Source organism: Bombina bombina, chromosome 4 (assembly GCF_027579735.1).
Source record: "Bombina bombina isolate aBomBom1 chromosome 4, aBomBom1.pri, whole genome shotgun sequence".
NCBI lineage: Eukaryota > Metazoa > Chordata > Amphibia > Anura > Bombinatoridae > Bombina > Bombina bombina.
The window spans coordinates 1,050,864,076-1,050,885,637 of record NC_069502.1 but is presented as its reverse complement, the minus strand read 5'-3'; the positions used below and the strand labels follow the sequence as shown (position 1 = coordinate 1,050,885,637).

At 36.2% G+C, this 21,562-nt stretch overlaps 1 protein-coding gene across 1 annotated transcript; it reads left to right on the top strand.

Annotated features, from left to right (window-relative positions):
• Positions 1–9,661: 9,661 nt before the first annotated feature.
• SSTR4 (somatostatin receptor 4) lies at positions 9,662–11,066 on the top strand. Its single transcript, XM_053709339.1, has one exon. The coding sequence runs from the start codon at positions 9,735–9,737 to the stop codon at positions 10,902–10,904; it is 1,170 nt and encodes a 389-aa protein (XP_053565314.1). The 5' UTR covers positions 9,662–9,734; the 3' UTR covers positions 10,905–11,066.
• The last annotated feature ends 10,496 nt before the right edge of the window (positions 11,067–21,562 follow it).

The window sequence follows — 21,562 nt, the reverse complement described above, 5'->3', positions numbered from 1 at the left end:
CTGGTGGCCTACACTCTCTCAAGATGTGAAGGATTACGTCTCAGTATGCACACAATGTGCCATGAACAAAACTCCACGCCAACTTCCTTCAGGATTACTTCAACCATTGCCTATACCTCACCAGCCTTGGACTCATGTATCCATGGACTTTATTACCGATCTTCCCTTGTCCACTGGGAACAATACTATCTGGGTGGTGGTCGACAGGTTCACTAAGACGGCTCATTTTGTACCCTTGCCAGGATTACCATCTGCCAAAAGACTCTCTGAACTTTTTATTCTACATATTGTAAGAATCCATGGATTTCCTCTAGATATTGTTTCAGATAGAGGGGTACAATTCGTTTCTCGATTTTGGAGGTCACTTTGTAAACATTTTGGTACTACTATATCTCTCTCTACTTCTCACCACCCACAATCGAATGGTCAGACTGAAAGAGTAAACCAGTGTCTTGAAACTTATCTTAGACATTATGTGGATCATTATCACTCTAACTGGACTTCTTACCTTCCTTTGGCTGAATTGGCTCATAATGCCCGGTACAATTCCTCCCTTCAGACTTCTCCTTTTCATGCAGCTTACGGATATCAGCCTAGGACATTCCCTTTGCATACTTCCTCCACAGTGAATCCTGCTTCTGATCTTACAGCCCGAAGATTAACTCGACATTGGCAGAAGATACATCGTATTCTTTCTGTAACTTCTAGACGTTACAAGTTCTTTTCGGATCTTCGACGGAAGAAGGCTCCCAAATATCGCCCTGGTGATAAAGTTTGGATTTCCTCTCGATTTCTTCGCCTGAAACAACCTTCTAACAAATTGGGACCACGATATGTGGGTCCTTTCCGAATACTGGGTCAGGTATGTTCCACGGCTTATCGGGTAGCTTTACCCAAGTCTCTCAAAGTCCATCCGGTATTCCATGTTTCTCTTTTAAAACCTGTGATGATTAACAGGTATTCTAAGCCTTTTTCTAAACCTCCACCGTTATTGGTGCATGGACATCCTGAGTTTGAGATCAGCCATATTCTAGATTCCAAGTGGCGGGGCAAGAAATTGTATTATCTCATTCATTGGAAGGGTTATCCAGTCACGGAACGTTCTTGGGAACCTGCTCATCAAGTAAATGCTCCTATTTTGGTCAAGACCTTCCACAAGACTCATCCTGATAGACCTGGTCCTGTCCCCCGGAGGGGTCCTTGAGGAGGGGGTGCTGTCATGATTGCTTCCGTTCATCGCCGTGTCGCCGCGGCTCCCGGAACTTCTCTGTGTGTCTGACGTCATGTTGCTTAGCAACATGACGCTTTCTCTCACACCCCTCTGATGACGGTTACGCTCCTGCCCTTTAAATCACGGCGGGAGATCTGAATCTGGGCCCGTTTGTTTGTTTCCCTGGATTGTGAGTACCATATCAATTTTGTTCTTTTGTGTACCGACTTCTGCCTGCCTGACCAAGCCTCTTGCCTAATCCCTACTTGCTGATATTTGGATATTGACTTCTGCCTGCCTGACCTTGCCTGTAGCTTTTACCCTTTTGCTGATACTTGGATGCCGACTTCTGCTTGCCTGACCTTGTCTTTTGCCTATACCTTTTGCTGATATTTGGATGCCGACTTCTGCCTGCCTGACCTTGCTTTTGCCTTTACCTTTAAACCTTTTCTTTGATAAACAAAACCTGCTTAAAGGGACATTTTACTTTTACAAGCTGCAAAAGAGAACTTTGCCTTTCTGTTTGTTATACACCTGCTTAAAAGGGACATTTACTTTTACAAGCTGCAAAAGAGAACTTTGCCTTTCTGTTTGTTATAAACCTGCTTAAAGGGACATTATACTTTTACAAGCTGTACAAGAAACTGTGCTATTCTGTTTGTTCTAAACCTGTTAAAAAGGGGACATTTACTTTTACAAGCTGCAAAAGAGAACTTTGCCTTTCTGTTTGTTATACACCTGTTTAAAAGGGACATTTACTTTTACAAGCTGCAAAAGAGAACTTTACCTTTCTGTTTGTTATACACCTGCTTAAAAGGAACTTTTACTTTTACAAGCTGCAAAAGAGAACTTTTCCTTTGTTTTACAAGCCTGCTAAAGAGGACCTTTTTCAGAAGCTTCAAGTAAGAGCATTTCCTTTTTGTTCTTTGTACTACTTAAAGGGACGTTTTATCCTTTGTGGCTTTCCTGCATTCTGGAACAATATTCATTTTTGTTATCTTCTAATCTGCTTCCTGAGTGGGTCACGTCCTGGATATTTCTCAGTGTGCTAGCGTGTGCTTTCAATTCACGCTAGCAGTTGGGTTACATCCCGGATTGATTCCAGAGCGGCTGACAAAAATCTGCCTACTTTCATCTGAAAAAGATAGCCAGGATACAACACTTAATTCCACCGGATGATATGCCAACATTAATCCATGCATTTGTATCATCTAGGCTAGATTACTGCAATGCACTTTACTTGGGCCTCCCAAAAAAAGAACTCCATCGCCTTCAGACAGTACAAAACGCAGCAGCCAGACTATTGACCAATCAAACTCGCTCCTGCCACATAACACCTGTTCTCCACTCCCTGCATTGGCTTCCAATTAAATGGCGAACATATTTTAAAATTGGCCTGCTGACCTTCAAAGCCTTAAACAACCAAGGCCCACAGTACCTGAAAGAGCTCCTGACACCCTACATCCCATCCCGTTCACTTAGGTCAGCCAACACATCCCTCCTCTCAGTGCCAAGAATAAGGACAAACTCAGGCTCCAGAGCATTCTGCCACACTGCCCCTACCCTTTTTTGGGGGGGAATCGCTATATAAAACAACAAGGAACCTTACTTAACGTATGTGTGTAAGAGCATTCTATATGAATTTAGGAGCAGACACTATTTAATTTGTTGTCATCAGTATTAATACAATATATTATTGGCATACTATCTCAGACAATGTCAGTATTTAGAGCATGTTATAATTACAATTAAGGTGATAAAAACTTATATTTATATTGACTCCATGCTACTAACAACTACACAATAATATCTCTGTTGGAGACTAATGATAGTTGCTACGCTTGTATAATTTTGGGACTATATTTAAAGTAATATATATCTATATTCAAATAGACTCTTATCATATAGCAAATAAACTTATGTCACTTATAATAAACCATTTACCAATCCAAGTGTGAAACACAAGGATATACCTCACGTTATGGGAACCACTCTAACCAGTGGACTCTAATTCATAGCCTATGATAAGGGAATATTTGAATGATATAACAATACACTGCTATATGATTTATATTCATTAACTAGGGGAGAACATTACGGTATATGTACTGACCAATTAATCACCCCAAAGTTGTGATTTGAACCTATACTAATCCACAGGTTTGATAACTCCTGTATTAAAGTTACTTTACACAATCATTTAGGGACTTACCAGAACCCTTTTGAACACAGTGTATCCGAGGCTAATAGTAACAGTCCTTACACTAAATAAGTGGCGTTTATTCTCTCACTTGAGCGAACATTATATGAAATAGTTATAACAACAGTGTGGTTCACCCCATTATAACCAGTCTAGGTACTGGTGGTAATTTGCCAACATTTTAGTTTTAAATTCTGTGATTTTAAATATGTTCTAATAAAGTTTAATTTTTTATTTTGTGTGACTTTTTTTCATAATTCCAATAACTTTAGGGTTCTATTTGAGTGCTTATATACGGCTAGATTTAGAGTTTGGCGTTAGCCGTCAAAACCAGCGTTAGAGGCTCCTAACGCTGGTTTTGGGCTACCGCTGGTATTTAGAGTCAGTCAGGAAAGAGTCTAACGCTCACTTTGCAGCCGCGACTTTTCCATACCGCAGATCCCCTTACGTCAATTGCGTATCCTATCTTTTCAATGGGATCTTTCTAACGCCAGTATTTAGAGTCGTGGCTGAAGTGAGCGTTAGAAATCTAACGACAAAACTCCAGCCGCAGAAAAAAAACAGGAGTTAAGAGCTTTTGGGGCTAACGCCGGTTCATAAAGCTCTTAACTACTGTGCTCTAAAGTACACTAACACCCATAAACTACCTATGTACCCCTAAACCGAGGCCCACCCACATCGCCGCCACTCTATTAAAATGTTTTAACCCCTAATCTGCCGACCGCACACCGCCGACACTTACGTTATCCCTATGTACCCCTAATCTGCTGCCCCTAATACCGCCGACACCTACATAATATTTATTAACCCCTAATCTGCCGCCCCCACTATCGCTGACACCTGCATATTTTTTTTAACCCCTAATCTGCCGCTCCGTACACCGCCGCAACCTACATTTTACCTATGTACCCCTAATCTGCTGCCCCTAACACAGCCGACCCCTATATTATATTTATTAACCCCTAAGCTGCCTCCCCCAACGTCGCCTCCACCTACCTACAATTATTAACCCCTAATCTGCCGACCGGACCACACCGCTACTATAATAAATGTATTAACCCCTAAAGCTAAGTCTAACCCTAACACTAACACCCCCCTAACTTAAATATAATTTAAATCTAACAAAATAAATTAACTCTTATTAAATAAATTATTCCTATTTAAAGCTAAATACTTACCTGTAAAATAAACCTAATATAGCTACAATATAAATTATAATTATATTGTAGTTATTTTAGGATTAATATTTATTTTACAGGCAACTTTGTAATTATTTTAACCAGGTACAATAGCTATTAAATAGTTAATAACTATTTAATAGCTACCTAGTTAAAATAATTACAAAATTACCTGTAAAATAAATCCTAACCTAAGTTACAATTAAACCTAACACTACACTATCAATAAATAAATTAAATAAACTACCTACAATTATCTACAATTAAACCTAACACTGCACTATCAATAAATTAATTAAATACAATACCTACAAATAAATACAATGAAATAAACTAACTAAAGTACAAAAAATAAAAAAGAACTAAGTTACAAAAAATAAAAAAATATTTACAAACATTAGAAAAATATTACAACAATTTTAAACTAATTACACCTACTCTAAGACCCCTAATAAAATAACAAAGCCCCCCAAAATAAAAAAATGCCCTACTCTATTATAAAATTAAAATAGAAAAGCTCTTTTACCTTACCAGCCCTGAAAAGGGCCCTTTGCGGGGCATGCCCCAAAGAATTCAGCTCTTTTGCCTGTAAAAAAAAAACATACAGTACCCCCCCCAACATTACAACCCACCACCCACATACCCCTAATCTAACCCAAACCCCCCTTAAATAAACCTAACACTAAGCCCCTGAAGATCTCCCTACCTTGTCTTCACCACGCCGGGTTCACCGATCGATCCAGAAGAGCCTCCGATGTCTTGATCCAAGCCCAAGCGGGGGGCTGAAGATGTCCATGATCCGGCTGAAGTCTTCATCCAAGCGGGAGCTGAAGAGGTCCATGATCCGACTGAAGTCTTCTATCAAGCGGCATCTTCAATCTTCTTTCTTCCGGATCCATGTAGTTCATCCCGCCGACGCGGAACATCCATCTTCACCGACGACTTCCCGATGAATGACGGTTCCTTTAAGGGACGTCATCCAAGATGGCGTCCCTCGAATTCCGATTGGCTGATAGGATTCTATCAGCCAATAGGAATTAAGGTAGGAAAATTCTGATTGGCTGATGGAATCAGCCAATCAGATTCAAGTTCAATCCGATTGGCTGATCCAATCAGCCAATCAGATTGAGCTTGCATTCTATTGGCTGTTCCGATCAGCCAATTGGATTGAACTTGAATCTGATTGGCTGATTCCATCAGCCAATCAGAATTTTCCTACCTTAATTCCGAGCCAATCAGCCAATCGAAATTCGAGGGACGCCATCTTGGATGACGTCCCTTAAAGGAACCGTCATTCATCGGGAAGTCGTCGGTGAAGATGGATGTTCCGCGTCGGCAGGATGAACTACATGGATCCGGAAGAAAGAAGATTGAATATGCCGCTTGATAGAAGACTTCAGTCGGATCATGGACCTCTTCAGCTCCCGCTTGGATGAAGACTTCAGCCGGATCATGGACATCTTCAGCCCCCCGCTTGGGCTTGGATCAAGACATCGGAGGCTCTTCTGGATCGATCGGTGAACCCGGTGTGGTGAAGACAAGGTAGGGAGATCTTCAGGGGCTTAGTGTTAGGTTTATTTAAGGGGGTTTGGGTTAGATTAGGGGTATGTGGGTGGTGGCTTGTAATGTTGGGGGGGGTATTGTATGGGTTTTTTTTACAGGCAAAAGAGCTGAATTCTTTGGGGCATGCCCCGCAAAGGGCCCTTTTCAGGGCTGGTAAGGTAAAAAGAGCTTTTCTATTTTAATTTTAGAATAGGGTAGGGCATTTTTTTATTTTGGGGGTCTTTGTTATTTTATTAGGGGGCTTAGAGTAGGTGTAATTAGTTTAAAATTGTTGTAATATTTTTCTAATGTTTGTAAATATTTTTTTATTTTTTGTAACTTAGTTCTTTTTTATTTTTTGTACTTTAGTTAGTTTATTTCATTGTATTTATTTGTAGGTATTGTATTTAATTAATTTATTGATAGTGTAGTGTTAGGTTTAATTGTAGCTAATTGTAGGTAGTTTATTTAATTTATTTATTGATAGTGTAGTGTTAGGTTTAATTGTAACTTAGGTTAGGATTTATTTTACAGGTAATTTTGTAATTATTTTAACTAGGTAGATATTAAATAGTTATTAACTATTTAATAGCTATTGTACATGGTTAAAATAAATACAAAGTTGCCTGTAAAATAAATATTAATCCTAAAATAGCTACAATATAATTATAATTTATATTGTAGCTATATTAGGATTTATTTTACAGGTAAGTATTTAGTTTTAAATAGGAATAATTTATTTAATAAGAGTTAATTTATTTCGTTAGATTTAAATTATATTTAACTTAGGGGGGTGTAAGTGTTAGGGTTAGACTTAGCTTTAGGGGTTAATACATTTATTAGAGTAGCGGTGCGGTCCGGTCGGCAGATTAGGGGTTAATTATTGTAGGTAGGTGGAGGCGACGTTGGGGGCGGCAGATTAGGGGTTAATAAATATAATTTAGGGGTCGGCGGTGTTAGGGGCAGCAGATTAGGGGTACATAGGGATAACGTAGGTTGCGGCGGTGTACGGAGCGGCAGATTAGGGGTTAATAATAATATGCAGGGGTCAACGATAGCGGGGGCGGCAGATTAGGGGTTAATAAATATAATATAGTGGTCTGCGGTGTTAGGGGCAGCAGATTAGGGGTACATAGGGATAACGTAGGTTGCGGCGGTGTACGGAGCGGAAGATTTTTGGTTCAGACCCTGGATAGCACTTGCTGATTGGTGAATACCATTTAACCATCAATCAGCAAGAACAACCTAGGTGCTGAACCAAAGATAGGCCAGCTCATAAGCTTACATTCCTGCTTTTTTAAATAAAGATACCAAGAGAACGAAGAAAAATTGATAGTAGGAGTAAATTAAAAAGTTGCTTAAAATTGCATGCTCTATCTGAATCATGAAAGAAAAAATGTGGGTTCAGTATCCCTTTTACTTCTGGTTTCAAAGCCTGCAGTAACGTGATCGGCGAAATCTGTCAGGTGACACAAGTGGGAGTTGGAGGTAATTTGTATCCAGTACACTGTACATATCGACATCAACCAGGTCTGATAAATAATTTTATATCTATTTAAAATAATAGCTACATTTTACTGTTGAAGACTTGGCTGCAAGACACTTATTCTTGTGTAGAACACATTATACTGCATATACTACACTTGACATTGAAAGTTGACGGCCGCATTATAAATATCTGTCTCCTACATGATATTTATATTTATATTTAATTTAGTTGCAAATAAAAGGGACATAAAACCCAAAATTATTCTTTCATGATTCAGATGGATAATACCGTTTTAAACAACCAATTTACTTCTCTTATCTAATTTGCTTCATTCTTTTGGTATCCTTTATTAAATGAGACGCAATACACAGGGAGCTAGCTGAATACATTGATAAGTCAATTTTAGAGATATATTTTTGCAGCAACCAATCACACACACACAGAAACACAGACACACACACCACATATACAGACACACACATACACACACACACACACACACACACAGAAACACAGACACCTACACCACATATACAGACACACACATACACACACACACACACACACACAGAAACACAAACACACACACCACATATACAGACACACAGATACACACATAGAATCACAAACACCTACACCACATATACAGACACACACATACACACACAGAAACACAGACACCTACACCACATATACAGACACACACATACACACACAGAAACACAGACACCTACACCACATATACAGACACACACACACACACACAGAAACACAGACACACACACCACATATACAGACACACACATACACACACAGAAACACAGACACCTACACCACATATACAGACACACCATACACAACACACACACATTCACAGACACACACGGGTGCGCATGCTCACACAACACACACAGACACATGCACACATATGGATTCAGATTATCACACACACATATCCAATACACAAATATCTGCAGAAACAAATGAAAAGCATCTACACTACATAAGCATTATATTTCATATACCATATACTGTGTACGTGTGTGTGAGTCTATGTGTTCTTGATATGTGTTAAGTAGCTCCTTGTCTTGAACATACTATGTTACATAAAGAAGAAATTGAATAATTTCCATATTGAAGATTTTCTGTAATTTGTAAGTTTTTATTTCTTTTTGTTTTTTTAAAAAATATATATAAATAAATCTCTAAATATAAATATGCATATGTGTGTGTGTGTGTGATATATAGAGAGAAACTAAAGTATAGATAGACAAAAATAAAGTTGCATATTCTACAAATATTAAACATGTTAAAAAGATGTTCTTGCATGTGTATATTTATTTATATGACCTATGTGTTGAGGCATTGAGGGGTTAATAATATCTGGAAAGAGTTGCAATTTAACATTTTCTTTTGAGATCTCTGTGCACTGAGCTTTGACAGGGATTAGATGAGGTGTGATTCTAGCTATAGCTACTTGCAAAGATCTTTACAGATTTACATCTCTTCTTGGACATTTATAGCAGAGGTTGTGTGATAATAGCGAGCCCAGTGCTCACAGTATTTGTAACCCACATCTACAGGTAGCACACTTCTGCATGGCACGTGCACTGCTGCAGTTACTTTTCTAGGAAGAGAATACAAAGCTGTTTTTATGCTGTGTGGAAATTCATGCTTCAGACTGCAGGCTAAAGGCTGTTCTAACTAAAATATCCTAACCTGTAAAACACTAGTAATCTCCAGCTAGGAGACATAACTGGTGCCCTCTGTCAGATTCATAGATCCCATTGGAAGGTGACTGCCTGAATCCAATAGATAAATCACCAATTGGACACAGCTAAATAATACAAGTCACATAAGAAACCACTGAAAATAAAAGCCCAGGGAGAGATAATGCTTGTCTGGAGCTAATGCAAGTGGCTGACGTTTATACAGAAGAATCAGTATTAAAGAGCACATACAGCAAGCAGCTGCACTGCATCATCTATCACATCTCCCTCTTCCCTCCCTCCTCTCTCATTCTCTTCTCAGTTGCTCTCAGATCCATATTAAGCTGAGGATCTCCGATACAACCACAGCTTTTTTTTTTCATTGCATTCCTATGGGACAGTTACAATGACCACATCTCCTGATCTCCTGGTACAGGTAGAAGCCAAAATCCTGCTAAGCTCATGGAACCAGTCCAGAGAGATATCTGAGACTCAGTACCCTATCAATATGTTTAGCAACCATAAAAATGCTAACAACACAAATGCCTCATTGGAGAATGAAAAGGATGTGAGTATGATAGTGATTCAGTTCATTTATGCCATTGTGTGCATAATTGGGCTAATTGGGAACTCCATGGTGATTTTTGTGATCTTGAGATATGCCAAAATGAAGACAGCCACCAACATTTACATCTTGAACTTGGCTATTGCTGATGAGCTTTTCATGCTGAGTGTCCCTTTCCTTGCAGCGTCTGCAGCTCTGCGTCACTGGCCATTTGGCTCAGGTATGTGTCGCACTGTCCTTAGTGTGGATGGCATCAACATGTTCACCAGTGTATTCTGTCTGACGGTGCTCAGTGTGGACAGATATGTTGCTGTAGTTCATCCTCTGAGAGCTGCAAGGTACAGAAGACCCACAGTGGCCAAAATGATAAATATTTGTGTTTGGATTGTGTCTTTGCTGGTTATTTCTCCCATCCTCATATTTGCAGATACTATGCCCTCTTCAAATGGAGTGGTAGTATGCAATCTTATGTGGCCCCAAAAATCATGGTCAGCTGTGTTTGTCATATACACTTTTCTGCTAGGTTTCTTTTTACCTGTAATAGCTATATGCCTATGTTACGTCCTCATCATTGTAAAAATGAGAGCTGTAGCTCTGAAGGCAGGCTGGCAACAGCGAAAGAAATCTGAAAAGAAAATTACTCGTATGGTCCTGATGGTTGTTACAGTCTTTGTCATCTGTTGGATGCCTTTCTATATTGTTCAGCTCCTCAACCTCTTCCTTCAGGAGATGGATGACACTATCAACCATGTCTCCCTTATCCTAAGTTATGCCAATAGCTGTGCTAACCCCATTCTTTATGGATTTTTCTCAGATAACTTTAAAAGGTCCTTCCAGAGGATTGTTTGTTTTCGATGGATTGAGAATGGTAATGATGAACCAGTTGATTATTACGCTACAGCCCTAAAAAGCAGGGTTTGTAATAACCATCCATTGGACTTCCAACAAGACCCTCTTCAATCTGATCCATGCTATAAACATGGGACAATCACAAGGACTACTACCTTATAGTAAACTTGAAATGCCTTTCCTATCACTGCTGCTAACCACACCTGCTACTGTTCAGCCACAAGTTTACATGTATGTGAAACCGTCCTGACTTTATGATTGTTTTATTTGTATTAGTGGTGGAATCAAGTGTGTTTAATAAATTGCAAAGACTAGTTTGATCAAGATGTCTAATGCTCACCATTTTGTTATTTTAATTTGTTTCTGTAATAGAGTTGATTGTGGAAGTTGCATCTCATGTTGCAAAGTATCAACAAGCAAGAAAAAAAAGACAGGGGAAAAAATAGAATAATTAAACTGATTTTAAAATGCTGTTATACATGAAACCAAATCCTGCTATGGATGAAGGTAAGAGACAGAGATAAAGAATTTTAGTCAGAAATCTAAATAATTAACAGTAATAGACCTATATATTCCTAGTTATATTTTTTATGTATTTCAAATGGATATTTTCACTAAAATGTTTTTGCTTTCCCTTATGAGAAAGAAATCTATTTTCATTCCAATATTATTTTTTACTCTGAGTCTATTAACCACAGTGCAGTGTATAGAATCTCTCCACAATATGGATAATATGCTTTGTAGCATAAAATGTAAATTTTCTCTCACTACTGAAAAAGTCATTAATTCAGTTTACCCCTGAGGGAGTATTTAAAGACACATAAAGTGCAATGCACATTTGAAGAACATTCATATCTTCTTTTCTAATGTTAGTAACCTCTGCTAAAGTGTTAAACACCTAGTCTCACATCTAATGTGCATTGTGCACCTGTTCCCTAGCGATTCTCAGTGATTGGTGAGCTGGGTGCAAACATCTTTGATGATTGGTTCGCTTTATTATTATAATTTATTTTTTATTTGTATAGCGCTGCAAGCTTCCGTAGTGCTGACACTTGCAGTGTTCTGCTTAAGAGTGTCAATGCATTGAGTCTGGAAAGACAACTTTATATTTTTAACCATTTTTCAGGGGCTATATATATTAGAAGTGACAATTTGTTTAAAAATAAAATGTGCTATTAAATTAGAGCATTTTATTATTAGGTTACAAACTGCTTTGTCCTTAAAAATATTAGAGGGCAAAAAAGAAAGCTTTTTGCTCCAGTGTTTAGCTCTTAGTATATATGCAAGATTATACCAAGTGGTCCAGAGGAAATGTGAGAGCAAATCTAAGCCTTATATTTTGGCAGAGTACCTCACTTTCCCTTCTATAAACAAACATTTTAAATTGTGCTGCCTGTGGGAAACTGCTATCAATAGACTACTTGGTTTCCTCATTTCAATTTCCTGTTTTCAAGTCCAAAGACTATTTTACTACTTCTACAGAAATATAATATGTGGGAAAATTTACTGGTATTCTACACCTTTTGATAAATATTCCACTTTGAATGTGTCATTAAAAAAAAAAAAACTCTTGCAAGGGGCATATTTATTTATCCTGTAAATTTAGAAGGAATAATTTATTTACACATAAGCCTTTTTTGCTAAAAGTCAGATAGTGGAAAATGTAAACATTTTAGCACTTTATATGCTAAATAAACACATCTATTCAGTATGTAATATAAAGGTAAAAACGTGTGCTACATATACAATTTATTTATTACGTAGATACACATAAACATAGAGTTACACCCATATATGTAAACAGTAAGGGCTAGAATACCAGTGGCGCACAAACAATTTTGCGAGGGTTTTTGCGAGCGTTTGCACCGCCTTTCCATTGTACTGATATTACAAGTTGAGCGAAATTATGATTTCGCTAAGCAATTTTGATTTACACGAGAATCCTTACCATGATCACAGAGCTGTGGTTAACTGTTTAGCGAAATAAAAAAGTTGCAAAAAACACTTAAAAAATACATTACAATGTACAGTTACATTAACACTGTTTAATAAAAAATATTCACAAAAAATATTGCACACAAAAGTTATAAGGGATCAAAGATATAAAATCTCGGGTGTCAGAGAAAAAAAAAAGCTGCAGAAGGGTTTTAACATAGCGATACATACATATACATGTCTAAAGATTTATATGTTTGTGTATGTATGTCTATTTATGTGTGCATATATTTTGGTGTATTTATATGTGTATATATGTATTTACAGTCATATACACACATATAAACACATAAATATATATGTACACATTTTTAGACATATAAATATATATATATATATATATATATATAAAGTGCATTAGAGCCTTTTGCCATTAAGTAGATGAAAACATGTAAAAACCTATTTATGCAATATTCTATGTATTTACTGTAAATATTTCACATTCCAATGTTCTGCATATAGGGCAATATATGTTCTTTGAATTTTTAAATAGATATTCCTACATATATCTGTAAATATCTATACCTATATATATTAATCTATATAGGCATACATATATATTTGTTTTAAAAACCATCAGATATATACTGTATGTAGAAATATGTATTTATGAATAAATAGAAAATATATTCCGTTATGTAAAGAATATTGGAATATAAAAAAAATATTCATAATTGCATTCCGGGTTTGCCCTAATGAGAATATGTCATAGTCTTTGCGCGAGAATCGGGTGTTTTTTTCAACTTTTTTTTATCCATTGACTTATATAGGGGAATACGAAAACGCGATCGCAATATTCAAATTTTGAAATTTTTGGCAAATTTGGGTTACTACTAGAGAAAAAAAAGTTTATTTTGAACTTCTAATACCAGCTCAAGCCAATATGCGCAAAAATGAACAACCTAGAGGAGTTTTCGCTATAGCGAAAACAAAAAATACCGCTCCACTTGTAATTTAGCCTTTAATCTAAAATACACATATTTTTTTATATTAGAGATAAATATTTACGTAGATTATAGGTAAAATTATCTATAATACAACACATACATATGCATACAAACACACATATAGGTGTGTATGTATACATACTGTATAGATATATTTGAGTTTCTGTGTGTTTCTCCATTTATATATAAATGTTATTGACAATAGATTCAGGTTTTTTTTTAATATGATTTTCATCATGATTTATAATGATTCACATACATCTCTGAATACAAAAAAAAAGGAAATAAGTACTATATGAATATGACCACAATAAAATAGGTTATATACAATAAACTAATATATATGCTGTATATATATATATATATAATTTTTTTTTTTATATATATATATATATATCGTATATATTAGAGATGTGCAGCCAAAAAAATGTTGGTTCGTCTGAAATTTTTGTAACGAATATTTAGAGAAATTTGTTTCTCAGAATATTCGTTGGCTTCACTATTCGGTAGTTAAAATAATGTAAATGTGAAAAAAAAACAGGTGAAAAAATTGACCTGTACCTAAAATACTTACCTATAAGCACCAAAGAGTGCTCTAGCCCGCTCCTCTTCACTCTGGTCCCGGCCCGCTCTAACGGGAGGCTTAGCACGCTCGGCTCCCAGCCTGCGCTAATGTTTTAGCATCTTTTAAGAAAACAAACTATCCATTTGTTTTTGTCAATTTTCCCTGTGCATTCTTTTAGATATTCATTTAGTTAAAACAAACTGAATATCCCTTTTTCATAACAAAATTGCTTTCATTCCTAAACTAATGCACAAGTCTAATATATATGTGTGTGTGTTCGTGTGTGAGCAGTATTCAGTATCTATAGGCTTTATGGGATCAGTATATACAAATAATTCCAAAGATATTTTTGTATATAGTGTTTGGAGGTTTTGCTATAAAGAGAGGTATTTAATTATGTGTGTACCATGCACCTGTATAAAAACTAAATTATGGGGAGGGGCATTAAGGGTTAAAATATTGGTCCCCATTGAATAACTACCACAAACCTGTCCACCCGGAATCGATTGTGGCCAGTGGGTAGCTATATGCTGCCTGAATTTAACATTGCACATGCGGATGCTTGTGCAATGCCCCACACGCTTGCATGTGAGCAGGGGCTGTCAATCACCAAAGTTGTAATTTTATAAGAGCTGGCGTATAGGTTAGGAAGCAGTGGATGAAAGGCTCGCCAAAGTCGCATACGTAGCTTGATAAACCGAGTCCATTGTGTTTGATGTGACTGCATATGTCACATACTAAATAAATAGATTATGCGCAGAAAGCTTTATTTATATAATTCCACATGTATTTCTTTATATCTGATTGGGGCATTGATGGATTAATATCTGGAGAGGGATTTCATTTTACCCATTAGTGGAGTTTGGGTAGTAGTGTGTGTATATGTGTGTGTGTATATATATATTAATTAGTTAGTTACAACTCTGCAACCATATTTATTCCAGGATCCAGGTACCCACCACATACTGCTCATGTAACCCATATCTGCAGATATCTGTCACAGATGGCATCTTGACCATGACAAATACTGCTCTAGCTGTCAGCAGCAGTTTATGCTTTGTAGCTGTTCTTGTGCTTTATGATGAAAGATGTGCTGCAGATTTCTAGGTAAAGGCTGTTTAAACCTAAATAATATCATCACCTGCAGAAAGGTCTTGTTGTCTCCAGCTAGGACACGACTGGTGCTTGCTGTGAGCTTGCCAAAGTGATCTCATTGGAAGTTTACTTAATTCAATGCATTAGTCACAACTGAGCACAGCTAAATGACACAACTTACACAAGTAATAATGGAAAATGCCCATCAAAACATGATACGTGCCTAGAGTAAATACAAGGGGCTCCATTCACTTCATACAGACGGACAATGAGTTAAAGGGACAGCGTACTGAAAAATCGGTTTGCCCTTAAAGGTACACTTAATTCAAAATTAAACTTTCATGATTCACTTCCATTATTTAAATGTGCATAATCTTTTTATATGCGCACTTTCTAAAGTCACCAGTACCTACTGAGCATGTGCAAAATTCACAGCATATAGGTATATAACATAATGCAGTGGGAGGAAAAGTAGAACTAACTAAAATTTGTCTGAAAGAAATCTACTACTTTTGCATTGTGTTTTTATTATGCATGTAAGGAAAATGGCATTCTACTGTGTTTAGTGATTCTTTAATGGGTTTCCAGTTACATATTGTTACTTTCTATACACACACATGCTCTCTTATCTTATCTCTGTCTTTATACAAAAGTTCAATACTTACAGAGAACAATTGAAAATGAACATTTAATTACTTATCTCTCTTACACTGGGATGCCACAGGCAAAAGCATATATTACAATTGCCAAACTAAATTTAAAGGGGATACCTGTAAACAAATGAGTAAAGTCCAACAGGTCAAATAGATCATTGAGCACAAACTAAAGAGTAGAACATATTACAGTTCACTGTCCCTTTAAAGGTAAATCAACAAGTAGCTGATCTGCATCTAGCACAGCTTCTACTTCCCTTCCTATTCTTTGACATTCATATTTCTTGGTCTTAGATTTTTTTTTATATATATATATATCTAGAGTACAACCACTTTTTCTCTATTGCATTGCTATGAAATGGTTCATTTGTGATTTGCTAAACAGAGAAAGCCACCGTCATTTGGGAAGTTGCCTATTGCTGATGAACATTTCATGCCACGTGTCCCCTTCCTTGCAGTGTTGGCAGCTCGGCAGCACTGGCCATTTGGCTCAGGGATGTGTCGCACTGTCCTTGGTGTGGATAATATGAAGTTGCTCCGTGTGGACACATATATTGCTATGGTTCGTCTTTCAAAGGCTGAGCAGCACAAAAGACCCACAGTGTCCAAAATGATAAATACTTGTGCTTGGATTATGTGCTTTCTAATGATTGCTCCCATCCTCAACCTCTACTGGCCCTGTGCAGCTATAGATGAGGAGGTAGTGTGAGGTCATACGTGACCTAAGCTATGTTTGTCCTCTTCCCTTCTAGACTTCATGTTATCTGTTGTTAGCTAACTGCTTATCTTGCAACCTCAAGCTACCAAGGTGCAGATGCTGACAGATGATACAGACTTTGTGATGTTTTGGATACCGTTCTGTACTGTGTAACTCTTTCACTTTCCTATATGGAAATATCTACCCTATCTTTAGTATACAGACTTATACCATTAATTTTACTCACCCATTTTCTAAGTATTTTTTTCAGATAACTTCAAAGATCCTTGCTAAGGAAGGATTTGTTGTATCTGTTGGGGAAACTTGAAATGCCTTGTCGATAACTACTTAGCACTGCAAATGCTTCTGTTCAACCATAGATTTTATATGTTTGTAGATGGTTCTAACTTTATAAATGTCTATTTTGTATCAGTGTTTTAAATGTGCTTTAATAAATTTCAAAGACTAATTTGATCAAGATGTCTGCTCTCTCCCTTGTGTTATTTTTTATATTTTCTGTACAGATGATGACAATGACATAACTTAAAAAAAGAAAAAAAAAATCCATATTGCAGGGAGGCAATTCAGACATTAGTAAAAAAAAAAAAATGTAGAAGGATTAACTACATTTCTTTTTTAAATTTCCCTTTTGTCACAGCTTTTTTGGCATGTGAAGTCTGCCTACTTGTGTATGCTAAGCTAGGTGAACCGCATACATAAAAACAAATTACAAAAGGTGTAATAATAACTGGAAAAACTGGAAATGCTGTATTTTGTAAAGTACTCTCTCTGGAGTCAGAGGGGTCGATTTATCAAAGCTTCAACTTTGAATGCGCTGGAAGTCCGCGTCAAATTAGACGCCAAGTTGATCTGCTGTAGTTAACACAGCGTCAATGATGAAATGTTCGACATAATATACGCTCCCGTGCGATCAATCCAATGCAAATCGTTGCTTGCATTATTCGAGCGTAATACTGATCATACGCCTTCACATTTGACTCTATTCAAGCGTGTTAGTGATGATCCGCCTTCACATTCGACTCTATTTGACCCTCTCACCAATTTATCTATTCCGACGCAGTGTACCTATCCTTCAAACCGCTACCTCTGAGGCCGTGAATGCCATAGAAATCAATGAGAGTCTGAAAAGGTTTTGTTCTATGCTGTTTGTCATCACAGACAGTAAACAATGAACATGCAGAAAATGTTTCAATATGACTCCAGCGAATGTGCCTAGATTGACTCTTTGATAAATCAGCCGCAGAGAATCATATCCCAATGTAATTTTATTATTTGTCAAGCATTCACTAAAGTGCATTGAATCTGTCTACAATTTTATAATAGGTGCCACAGAATAATACAGGAATTTGAGTTTGCTACAACAAGTAGGAAACAATTACTTTAGTTTAAAATTGCCTGTAAGGGAAAGTTTACAATTTACAAAATGGGCTGTGTAGACAACATTTTAAATAATGAAAAAATAATATATTTATATATATTTCTTTTAAAATAAGTTTAAGTAAAAGGTGTGACTTGGTGTTGTACTAAATTCTTGCTGATTGACTGATACAGACAACTTGCAAAGTGATATTGTTGGACAGACAGAAGTCACAATTCAAGAAAAGAGGTATTTATTCTGTAAATGAAAATCCAATTTTTAAAGAAACAAAAACTGTGATGCATTTTATTATTTTCTTTTTTGAGATGACTAAAAGAAAAATGCTATCCAATTATACATATAAAATACAAGATGAAAGTGTAAAAATCTCAATTTTTCTCTCTGAATATTTTTGTGATTAGTTATTCTAAATAGTATGTGTACATGATTAATACCAGGCAGCCCAGGGAAATGTAAAAGGAAGTGTAAAGCTTTAAATAGTTATTTTTTATCTGATATGATAATATTCTATTTCCCTTTTTCAGTTTTCATTTCAGTATGTTATTATTATTTTATTAGATAAGTATCTATTTAACCTCTGTCTGTCTATCATCTATATATCTATCTTCTATCTATCAATCTATGTATTTATCTATCCATCTATCTATCATCTATACATACACAAAAATATTTCTTTAGCATTCTGCAACGTAGAGAAACAATAAATCTGTAACTTGTGATTGATTTATTGATAATGAATATCCTATATCATACAGAAATAGTGCACACACATGCACAGCATATGTAATAGTAGGGATGGGCGAATGTGTAAATTTTCGAATTTCGAATGTAGAACGAATATTATTACCGAAATTCAAATTCTAAATCCGAATGTCGATAAGAACGAATATTCTTAAAAATATAAATTCGAATTCGAATATTGCATAATTCGAATATTACATTTAAAGAAAAAGCATTAGAAATACTATAGCAATCTAAATTCAAATTTTTCGAATTCGAATACACGTATTGCATAATTCGAATATTACATTTAAAGAAAAAGCATTAGAAATCGTATTACAATCTAAATTTGAATTTTTCGAATTCGAATATTGCATAATTCGAATATTACATTTAAAGAGAAAGCATTAGAAATACTATTACAATCTAAATTCGAATTTTTCGAAAATAATATTTTCGAATGTAATCGTAAAATTCGAAACCGAACATTCGAAAATCGAATGTTAGAATGTTATGTAAACATTTGAAATTCGATTCGAACAAACGAATGTGTTAAAATTCGTGCCGTTTTTCGAATTTTGCAAAACATTCGCCCATCCCTATGTTATAGTAATCTTAGCTGAACATTCAAGATGTGTTAACGTAAAGCCAAATTCGTTATTCCAACCCAATGTTAGAAACATTAAATTATTCAACAGTCTGTATGCACAGTATAAAAAGCACAGTATAGGTCTCAGACCTTGCTCTGAAACAAATGTTATCTAAAAGCAAAGTATTCATTCTTTTTTTTTCTGTAGAGAATTCTCATTTCCTCACTTCAGGAACTCATATACTAAACATAGATATCATTAATCCTAATTAATTGTTTTTTAAATCAAGCTTATAATAGAATACCTCATTGACTTTAAATATAGCTACATGGTATATATCATTATATTCCTATGCCTCCTAAGTTTCAAGAGCTTCAAATGACATCTTCCAACAAGTAATTTTGGACAAATACCAGTTTTGCTTTTAGTAGCATTTTGTTGAAAAATCTGGCTCTTCTGTACATTATGTCTAATGTGTTCCGATGTTACTGCTGGGAGTTGTTTATAAATATTCAATGAGCCATGCAGATATTATGCATAGTCGTTTTGCTTTGTATTGTCAGTAGGTTAGTAATGCCATATAAGGTGATCTATTAGTTTAATGCAAGCAGCAGTGACAGGTGTTCAGTATCAGTTGCAAGTAGCACATTACAGGTGCATACATATATTACACACATGAACATTGTAAATACATGAATACTTCCTCTGCAGATGGAGCATAGGTAGGTCATACTGATAATTTTATTCAAAGGAGACAAAACAAAGTTTGAATTGATAATGTTTAAAGGGCCAGTAAACCTAGAAAATAATGTTATACAATTCTGCACATAGTGCAGAATTATATAACATTATATTAGTGCTAGTTTTATAGAACCTAATATTGCCGGTGAACTTTTATTAAAAAAGAGTATTTTCCAGACCAGCCCTCTATGCTCTACTGAGTGGGTCTGATTTTTACACTGAGCGCATCTGACCAGCTGTCTAGTCACAGCCCGGCCCGACCGCCGCCATTACACTCAGTGCAGCTAGCTCCCACTGTCAGACAGAGCAGGAGCATGTTGCACTGAGTGTAATTGCGGCAGTCGGGCACAGAGAGCGGGCCTGGAAAACACTCTTTTTTAATAAAAGTTCACCGGCAATATTAGGTTCTATAAAGCTAGCACTAATATAATGTTATATAATTCTGCACTATGTGCAGAATTATATAACATTATTTTCTATGTTTACTAGCCCTTTAAACGATTACTTAATGCAGTAGAATTGCATAATTAACAAGTGCATAAAAAAGGCAATGCAATTACACCTAGGGGCCGATTTATCATGCCCTGTATGCACCTATTTCCACGCAAGCCTTTAGGCTCGCCGGAAACAGTATTTAAGAAGTAGAAATTTGCGATTCATTTCGGATCGATTCGGAAATTCGGCCGAATTTTGTAAATTCGGGATTCGGATCGATTCGAATTTCCAAATTAAAATAGTGCCGAATCTACCAAATAAATCCGAATTAGTTCAGATTTATTCGGATTTATTCTGTAGATTCGAATGGCCATGGATTACACTAGTATTGTACTGTATATTCGGTTATATCACTCTGCTAGGGGTTACACCTAATATACAGTACATAATACTAGTCTAATATACAGCACATCCCACCAAATACTTACTGAAATTCTGAATTTCCGAACTGAATTTCCGAACCGAATCGAACCTAATCCAGCCGAATTTATTCAAATCCGAATAAATCCGAAATGAATCCAAACCGAATTGATTCGAATTTTTCCGAATTCGAATCAATCCAAACCGAAATTCGAAAAAATCTCAATCGATCCGAACCAAACCAAATTTTTTCGCCATGCACATGTCTATTAAGAAGCAGCGGTCTCGTTGATTGACACCCACTGCTAGCGGCCGATTGGCAGCGAATGTGCAGAGGACAGCATTGCACAAGCATTTCACGAGAAATGTTTATGCAATGATAAATGCCGGCAGCGTATGCTACAGTGGATCATGTCCGCTCGCACTATGATAAATTGCCCCCCTACTCTGAATTTAAAATAAGCAATACATTTTTTAGTGAAAAATATATTTTTTCTTCCATTTTTCAGCTCCCTGTATCATGTGACAGACATCAGCCAATCACAGACTAGTACTGTATATGT